This window comes from Wyeomyia smithii, chromosome 2, assembly GCF_029784165.1.
Source record: "Wyeomyia smithii strain HCP4-BCI-WySm-NY-G18 chromosome 2, ASM2978416v1, whole genome shotgun sequence".
NCBI lineage: Eukaryota > Metazoa > Arthropoda > Insecta > Diptera > Culicidae > Wyeomyia > Wyeomyia smithii.
Genome location: NC_073695.1, coordinates 276,646,985 through 276,657,138, shown reverse-complemented (window position 1 = coordinate 276,657,138; position 10,154 = coordinate 276,646,985). Strand labels below are relative to the sequence as shown.

At 42.4% G+C, this 10,154-nt stretch overlaps 1 protein-coding gene across 1 annotated transcript; it reads right to left on the bottom strand.

Annotated features, from left to right (window-relative positions):
- Nucleotides 1-5,260: 5,260 nt before the first annotated feature.
- On the bottom strand, nucleotides 5,261-10,154 carry LOC129724734 (uncharacterized). The gene is made up of 5 exons (XM_055679865.1): nucleotides 9,896-10,154; nucleotides 9,627-9,711; nucleotides 7,532-7,659; nucleotides 6,400-6,459; nucleotides 5,261-6,341 (listed from the first exon to the last, which is right to left on the bottom strand). The coding sequence occupies exons 1-5, from the start codon at nucleotides 9,945-9,947 to the stop codon at nucleotides 6,157-6,159; spliced, it is 510 nt and encodes a 169-aa protein (XP_055535840.1). The 5' UTR covers nucleotides 9,948-10,154; the 3' UTR covers nucleotides 5,261-6,156.

Genomic DNA, 10,154 nt, shown 5'->3' with positions numbered 1-10,154 from the left:
GCCTAAGTGCGAATTATGTGTGCGAATAAACTTTTGAATATTGTTCCTGTCCACAACGGGAGCAACATTTTGTTGTTTTTCTTTATCTGGTTCTAGTTGTCAAACTATCGATAATTATCGATAGTTATCGATGGTATTAGGGAATTTAACGATAAGGTTTACCTACAAACGGCCGAATCACAAACGGCTGAATTTCAAACGGTCGAAATAACAAACGGCCGAATGTATCAAACGGCCGAACCACAAAAGGCCGAACCAACTCGATTGTCCGGGCGCATGCTGTCCTTACTCGCTACCGCTCGTTCGGACGTAAATTAAGGGATTGCCCCTACGCTTCAGTAATCCGGGCAATCCAGTAGATCAGTTGTTTGCATGCGAGAGGCCGTCGCTTCCGACGGCGGGTCGGCGACCGACTCGGCCATCGGACACTGCGGTGGCTTAGGGCCGTCTTGGTTCCTTGCCCTCGATTATGCGGCAGAACCGCATTGATATCGTTTCCAAACAGAATGTTCAACCAAAAAGCTAGTTATTTTACACATTTAAAGGAAGTTTTCAATTTTTAATCCATTTTTTGATGTTGCTTAAAAAGTATGGAACATAAAATAGCAGTAGCAAAAAACAAGTGAAATAAAAATAAAATTCGGCCTTTCGTGATTCGGCCTTTCGTTAGTATTGATATAATTCGGCCGTTTGAAATTCGGCCATTTGAGATTCGGCCGTTTGGAGCTATCCCCTGCGGAACATCTTCACCAGCTTGTTCAACCGTAGAGTATGGACTTACTAATTTTCGTCGTAGCAGTACTTCTACAACCGATGCACCACGCTCAGGAAGGCCAAATGAGGTAGTCACGCAGGAAAACATCACTAAATGAACACTAAGGTCAACTCAGTGATCTAGTTAAGATCATAGGCACCTTAAAGAAGTGCGTATATGTAGACTGTTCCAATGATTATCAATACACTTGCGATCAACTGTCATTTCGAAAAACGGACAGTATTCTGTTAAACTTTGGCTGCGTTTTGTTGTTTACATGCAAAAGGAACAGATGTTGTCATTTTGTTTAACGTTTTGCGCAGAAGTTTAAAAATGCGTGGCCTTTCTCTCGACCAAAAAACGGATTGTGCATAAATGGGGCACCCTGACTGGTATTTCTATCAAAAAATTAGCCAAATAAGAAGTTGTAAGTGTCCAAGCAACTCAAACAGTAAAATACAAGTGAAATAGGTCCCTCATCGACTAACGTTATGAGTGCTGAGGAAAAGGAGGGCCTACAGACTCGTCGAAAGCAGAAGCGGTCAAAACGAAGCAATAAACGGACTGAATCTGTAAAACTGGCTCCCAAAACACAAAAACCAGTCGGCAAAGTTTTGGCCAGATTCACAAGTCATGACCGGCATCGACTATCTTTAACATGGTAAAATAATCAATAAACATTGTTATTGGATATTTATGTATAAATTAAACCCTGAAACAAATGCAGAATGGCTAAATATGACGAAGAAAAAAGTGCTCTTTTACCGAGACAATGCTTCCGTGAAGGTTGTACCAATCTTGGTGCATTATTGCTGGCATCTCTTTTCAATGGTAAATTGATGAAAAAGTGAGTTAAATATCAATTATTATTAGTTTAGTTTCTCAGCATTCTACCAATCACCAGCTCTTTTCTAAAGCTCAGAACAAGAGGTACTTACTTACTTTCACTATTGCGGCGACAGACCGATTATCGATGCAGTACCGAGTACAGAATACGTCGCCATATCACTCGATCTTGGGCTCCAATCCAGCTTCTAACACCTATTTCGCGGGCATTCTCGTCAACAGCACATATCCAATGAGTGCATCGGCGACCTCTATCGTGATTCCTGCTAAATATAGTTTTGGCTGATCGTTCCACCGGCGTTCTACCTACATGTCCAGCCCACTGTAGTCTTCCGTGTTTAATCCACTTGATTATATCAGCCTATTTGTATACCTGGTACACTTCATGGTTCATGCTTCTGCGCCAATTCAAAGTTTGCCGCCAAGGATTGACCGCAAGATTCTACACTCAAAAAAACACCAAAAGCTCACCGATCAGCCTCTCTCAGTGTCCATGCTTCACGGGCATAGAGGGCCACCGGAAGAATAGGTGTTTTATAGAGTGCTTGTTTAGTCCAGGTTTGCAGGCTGCGGGACCCCAGCTGGTTACACAATCCGCAGAAGGAACCGTTTGCGGCCGCCTTCCGCCTCTTGATCTCATGGCTAACCTAATTGTCGCACGTTACCACTGTACCCAGAAGAATAAATTCGTCGACTACTTCAATTGATTACCCATCTATCAATACCGCAGGCGATCCGCAGCACTAACATTCGACGGGCTAGCACACTCTCTACCAGCCATCATGTACTTCGTTTTGGCAGAGTTTATGACAAGCCCAATTCTTGCAGCTTCCCTCTTGAGAAGTGCAAAGGCCTTTTCCACCGCTCTACGTGTGGGACTGTGAGACGCCAACCCAATGTTGAACAATAAGTTTGACAGCCTGTACTTTGCCTCGAACCATCTGAGGTCACGAAAGCGTCCTATATCTCACAGGTTACCCTCACGCTTGATGTGGAACCATCAAGGATGGCACAAATCAGTCTAATTAGTTTTGTTGGAAAACCATTCTCGCCCATCATCTGCCATAACTCATTTCCTTTAACTGAGTCGTACGCTGCCCAGAAATCTATGAAGAGATGGTGAGTTTGCAAGTTGAATTCTTGGAATCTATCGAAGATTTGTCGCAAGGTAAACATTTGGTCCGTGGTGGAGCGTCCCTCTCGAACACCACATCGGTGTTCGCCAATAAAGGTTTCCTGCAACGGCCTCAGTCGATGGAACAGGATGCGGGAGAGAATTTTGAACACGATATTGAGAAGAGTTATGCCCTGATAGTTACTACAGTCGAGGCGGTGGCCTGTTTTGTCGATCGGGCATATGAGACCCTCCAACCAGTCCGAGGGCAATTCCTAATCAGCCCACACCTTCAGCACGACCCGATGAATTGCACGATACAGCTGCGTTGCAGTTCTTCAGCTCTTTAACTGCTTTTCTCACCTCGTCCAAAGTTGGTTGATCCAACGCCTGGCCACCTCTGATTCAACGGTAATCAGGTTCCCTTCCCTATCGTTGCACATGACACGTTTCGGTTCCTGGTTCCGTTAATCTTTTTGTCGCTCCCAATGCTGACGTTTGTTCCGGCGACTGAGTCTCTTTTAAGCGGCTCCAGCTGCTCGCTATCTTCCTACGCTCTGACGTGTCACAGCCGTAGCCAACATGTGACCTCTGGCGCGGTTCTGCTCATCCGTCGCTCGCTACACTCAGCGTTATATCACTCGTTAGGCGTGGTTGTCGCAGCTGTACCCATCACTTCTGTGGTGCTGATCGTACTATGGATATGTCTCTACCTTTCGTTCAGGTCCCCTCTAATTTGCTCATCGATCCGCTCATCAACTTTCCAGTTGATAACCGTTGGATTTTCAACGGTATCTTCCTCGTTGTTTCAATACGTTGTACAACCGGACGCGGACCTTGGATACCAAACGATACTGATCCGAGTCAACGTTTGGTCCTCTGAACAACTTAAACGACACCTATTCACGTTCTCCCGTCTTTGGTCATCACACCTCCTTGATGCGACCTCCCCATTCACCTTCCGCAGCTTCCTAGCTAAGATACCTGCGCGTGCCGGTTCGAGTAGAGTGCTTACATTCCAAGTACCAAGTTTCCGATGATCGTTGTCCTTCTTCGATCGCGATTATTCCGTTCCGTATGATTCTGGATTTATCTGGATTTATTATGCTACCTTACTAGGGTTGCGATACCTAGCCTCGCGACTAACCTGTCGTCTTAGATATAGCTGGCGACACGCCGAATTTCATGCTTCAGTCGCCCGATCCGAGTCAGACGCTGTTGTGTGCCACCCCTAACATGAGGAGCTTTGTGTGAGTACATTTCCAAAGTTTCCATTGGGGGTTGGTTACCCGATCACCGCTAAGGTTACTTGTATCCCGATCGGCACCTAGTAGAGGTTGTGATAGGATAGTCACAAGAATGTTTGTCTTTTCTCCTCAGAAAACCTCTAGAGTGCGGGAGAACATCTTGCGCTGCGAAAACAACTGCTCTCACACTAAAGCGCAAATCAACGCACATGCTAGAAGAGAACGATAGACGATTTTTATCTGGTGAGCTTCCTGAAAGCACCGCGGGGAAATCTTAAATCTCTCTTTTGCGAGACAATGAACTATGGTATACTTTCTCACACGTATGGACATCAAGCACAATAATTACACAGCAGAGCTTTCTGCGGTGCGTTTTACAGTTTGATTCTTGAGCATGGCAGAAGAGGAAAAGAGATTGGAAGAAAAAAAAATAAACTGCGTTGCTCGTGCCAGTCGAGTTTACTCTGGTCGAATTTGTTTTCGCGGTGTAGCTACACGAGGACTACACTTTTGCCCGGTAGGTTTTTTTCACTTTCCAGACTACACGCCAGTGGACTCTGCGGTGTACTTCTGCGTTTTTTCTGTACAGTGGTACACCCCTCTTGTTTCTATCAGATGTGGGATGAGCTGAAATTGTGTTTGTCTCTCTGTAAGTTAGTTGTGATACTTTGGGGACGTTGGGCTGATTCGTCGTCTTCGGTACTACATCGATACTCAGCCGCTCCATCTCCTTCAACGATCGCTTCGAATAAAGGGCCGACGCCAAATCTGGACGGAACACCGTTTCTTCGCCCTTATGGTATTTCTTAATGACCGACGCAACTTCTGGCAGGCACTTCGTACTATAAATTTCCCCGTTCACGACTAGCCCGGAGCTAAAGAAGAGCAACTTTGACATCCCTTTCTCGCTGATTGTCAGCCACAGCCGCACCTTTTTGGGAAACTTGATCTGTGAAATAAACTTCACCTCGGTGCTCATTTCCTTCGTGGGGGAGGTAAACTACGAAGTGCCCTGCTAATCGTTGCCATCCAGGGTGAGATAGGTCTCGTCGTCCATCACCACTGCCACGTCGCGACACTTCTGAACGGAGTAGCTTCACTTTTTTCGCCATGTCAGTTAGAGTTAGAGCTGTCATTTTTTTTGCTAACTCCATGGGTTACTATGATTGATAATGCATGAGTAATTTCGTCAGTGCGATTAAAGGTAAACCCATGAAAAATCGGCAATTTTTGTCCATTTTTTACCGCAAACGTTATTACAATAAGGAATTTCTTTTAATACAACAACAGCAGAGTATCTAAGTTTTCAACATTATTTTTTATCAAACATCTCCCTCTTCGTACTAGCACATTTTAGTATCTTATCTCAGTTCCGTAACATATCTAATAGGTAAAACTATCTCAGTATAATTACTTTTTCACGATGCGATCTCCCTCCTGGTGCACAACTTTTGCTAGCATACTATCGTAACACTGTTGTTTTCTCTACTTCCAACGTTACTCGGTCCAGATTCGTAATTCAAGCCCTTAAAGCTCTAAAAAGCCCTCAGCTCAGCCCAATTTTACGCCTCAATACGAAGAACACTTGACGCGTAAAGGGGCAGAATTAAGCCAGATACTCACTACAAAATCAAAACAAATATTCGAATCGTAGTCCATGCAAAGATCCAACCGGATATATTCTACTGTGCTTTCGAATTCGTGTCTAAATTTTGTACAATGCCAATAATCAAAGGAACTCTGAACCTATTGGAAATCAAACCCAGCCTAGCGGATAGAACATTCTTTTTTTTTAATTGCAATTGCATTCATTCGCAAAAAAAAAATCAATACACTCCTAAATGCTCTAAATCTCATCACAGAAACACACATTTACGCCCTTTCCAAGTTTTCTTCTCGTCTCTACAATAGTCTTTATTAGCTGGTTGTGCTGCCGAACTGATAATGCACTCCTCGTTTTGCCTGCAAATTTGTTTCCACTAACATATTTCTATACTTTATACAATTTAGACTTCCCTAGCAGCTTCACAGATTACTTGTTTTGTTTGTTTCTTTGTTTGCTTTTTTATCGATTCAGCTGATTAGTTTCGCGGTAGCTTTTGTATGAGTAGTTTGTAGAATTTAAAATATGTGATTTAATAAGTTTCTTTGTTTAACGTTCGCACGCTCGACGACAGCTCTGGCGCCTCAGACTTTCACAGATTTTTGGTAATATTGTTGAATATTCTCCTCCCCCACCAGGACTCCAGATCGAAGGGTTTAAAATCCACCAGCACCGGGCTGGGCGGATCGTTGTAGTACAGGGTGGTCGTGCTGCAATTCGAACAGGTGGACGACGCCGAGCTGGTACTGCAGGACGATGAGAGGGAGATGTTGGAGCCTGTGAAGGAAGGATATGTTATTATCCATACGGGAGCATACTGCTACAATGTACATACTTGTGCTATCCGGTGATCCCGGAACATCGTAGGGGTTTGGTGCTACCGCCATATTCCACGCTGAAAACGACAAAAAAAATTAAACAAACGCAGCAGATGAAAATGGTTTTGCACGTTACAGAGGAAAAGTACGGAATTAAAAATAGATCGTGTGTTGTTTTTTTTTTTTTTTTTACTTTACTGTGCTCATATGGTATACAAGAGCGAGGCATTAAATAATGTGATCAAGTCATATGACGTACAGAGACGGTAAAGGCTGAAAGGTCACTCGACCGACGCTAACAAAATCTCATGATTGTTTTTTTCAACAGCTCAGCTGTGTTTCAATTCGAAGTGTGTATTGATCGGCCAAAAGCTGACATGTAATTTCCTAGATTTTTTATTCAATCTAAAATCTAAAATTCAATGTATAGAATATAAAAAAATAAGCAATTTTGTTTGCTCCATAGACTGACATTATGAACTTCCTCGGTATGCAAAATGCAGCTTGAAACGAATAGCGCTGTATTTGCCAACCTTACGATTTGTTTAGATCGTTTGATTTGTCGGTGTCTGACTTTGACCGCAATAATAATTATCAAATCAGATTGTCTAAACAATTCTATGAGCACCCACTTTTACATCTCACGTCTCAGTAGAGGAGAAAACTGGAGGAATAATGGTTTCTGCTTTGAATGTTAGACTTGTCTTTAGGTGTATCAAAAGTGAATATTATTGACTTGAAAAAAAATAAATAAGTAGCTACAAACAAAATTCTAAGAATAACGCGAGGAAGATATTCGGTTCCATAAGTTCTGAACATGTTGAACGAACGTAATGTATCCACAAATGTTTTCCATAGACTGATTCTTGCGCAAAATCTACGCAACGTTTTGCGTCAAACCGAAGCCGCACTCTCAAAGGTTAACCTTCCAACAATCCATCCATGCAATCGTATGTAATGATCACAAAACTGCCGTTTACTTGGAGATAACACCAATTGCACAAGGCAAGTTTTGTTTATAAAAAAAATAAAACATATAAAAATTTGATTTCCTGGAATTCTACCCACTTTTATCTACAGCTTCTATGTTTTGAACAAGGCAGGGACAGGGACCGGTCAAAAGGATTTACCCGTTTGTTTCCTACTTACAATCATTGATATATTTTATCAGCTCCTCGTGTTGTGGACTGAGATGCTCTGCCGTGGTTTGCTGTTGCTGTGCTCGTAGATAGTGTGGGGTCGATTTCTTCGTAGTCTGAAATACCGGTCGTGGAACACTGCCGAAGAATATAAAAAAAAATAATGTAAATAGTCTAGCTAAAGGTAACGCTAACAGAACGCAATAGCACTTAGTCATTCTGGGTGAAGTTTTAAATAAACCTGTCAATCGTGCTCTCAGACATACGGTAAATGTGCTATTTTGACCATGCACGAATAGGTCCAATGAAATCCTTCGCTTCACCCTACCAATACTAACTTTTCCATCAAACAACATCCGTGTGAGCCGCGATCATTGAGGGCACGTTACATAAAATGCTCCTTATCTCTCTAACCTACACACGTGATCGCAAACGGCGTCTCGTTTTCCAACGAACAAAGCATTGACATGTAAGCGAAAAATAAGCACTTAACAAAAATAATTCCAATGAGGTACAGTTCTAGTGTGGAACGGTGAAATAGAGACCTTACCCTAGCAGAGCACGCACGAAAGCAAACGGATGCGAAGATTCAGTCCGAGTCAGCTCAAATTACGCCTAACTTGGAGAACGGTTTAGGTCTCAAGCAAACATCAGCTTGTCACCAGAGATGCGACACACATGACTACAAAGTGGACAACGCAATGCCTTATCTTGGTCCCTTATCTGTAGCGTTTTCGTCGTTCTTCGTCTGGTAATTTCGGAACGCAAATATTCCAGTGATAGTGAATTTGGATAGAACACCTTACGGCGGGACAGGAAATGCATACCCCTACAAGGCCTGTCGCATTAAAATTAAACGAAACGAGATTATTCTGGTGCATTTGACGAGCCTAGCGTGGAAAGCTCTTATCAACTGTGTGCTTCTAATCCCTGATAAACTGTAATTGATTCTTGTATTGCGAAAGTGTGAGGATACCGCGTATTTGTTCACCAAGAATTTTTGTTATTTATCACCAATGAGAGACGAAACGCTTACTTTCAAATGTAAAAATCTATGTAACCAGTTTTAGAAAACTCACAAATTTGTGAACGTAATTTAAGGTCAAATATATTGATTGTACCATTTGATTTCTCCGACTTCAACATGAAATTACTGATCATTTAGATACTGAGATTTTTGATTATTTAAAGTCTTTTAAACACGACTTCATGTAACATAAGAAACTGAAGATATTTTTGGGATAATTTACTAAGTAGAATACGCATTACATTTTCTGCCTGATTGTTGATTAAAAAATTTACTCATTCATTCAGTTGTTTCAACAGTAAACAAAATTTTCTTGAATGTGAATTGGCTTCATTCTATGTAATTTAACGCTTTAAATATTTCTTCAGAAACGAAGTTCATTTCAAACTATTATTGCAATTTCAAACAAAGTAAGCGGTGTAAAAATAAAACCTTGTATTCTGAAAATAAAGTCCCTTGCACTGTTAACCATTGACTACAAGAGTGATCTTGAATGCATCAACGTTATACCATGACCAGCACTTCCTGTCGCCACCGTCTAAGCACGTGCTTGAAATGTTACCTTGCGCAATACTCTCAATCATGCTCGCGTTTAGTTTCCCAGCGGAAAAACAATTTCTTTTAACTCACACATGATGGGCGCTGCCCTCTAACTCGCCGTCTAATTATCACCCTCTTGTCAAATTACCAGGCACCACGGACAAAAACTTATGATCTGCATAAAAAATATGCTCCACTAACGAGAAAACTGTCTCGTCCATACAAAAAAAAATAAGCCAAGCCCATCCTAACCAGTTACGAAACACCCCGGCTTTCCGAAACACAGACAAGCAGACAGCTTTCCAAACTGCACACAATCTCTCGTCCCTGTTGCCTTGCCGGCTCGTCACAGTTTGTCGGTACTTTTCGTATCGGTTACATAACACTAACAACGCGAACCTAGCTGGCGGTGCGATGCACTAATGAGAGCATTTGCAATAACTTTCCATCTTCCTATTGAACCCCCTATTAAACTATTTCATCACTCCGTTCTGCGCGTTTCAGGTTAGGAAATTGTTATGTAAACTTCTTCACTCACCTCAATTCACTGGCTATATCACAGTCACCGTTCTTTTTTCCTAAATCACGCATCAGCTCGAACTTTTCATAATTCTGCGGTATTCCTAAAAAATCGACAGAATGACGAAAATATCAATCATTTGTTCCTTTTCTTCAATCAGAAAAACCAGGAAGAACAGGAGGTATTGAAAAAAAATGATTGCACAACATTCTGCCCGAATTAGTCAGATGATATTTTCTGCAATCTCATCCGCAATAGGCACGTCCAGTGGGTCAGATCTTCATTACCTCTTCGAGTTTTAGCCACCAACTTGCTGGGACCCTTGGAGACTGTATACATCCTGTGCGCCTCCCACGAACCGAACAGAAACGGGCACAATCAACTGACTACAAACTTCACTTACAGCTCAGATACACGGACAGAGATAGAAGGTAGCCGACAATTGGCATACATTAACAGAAACCCTCACTTGAACACTTTAATCAATCAGTGCAAGAGTGCGACTGCCATGCCATCGCCAATCCGCGGTGCCTGCTGCCGCCTACC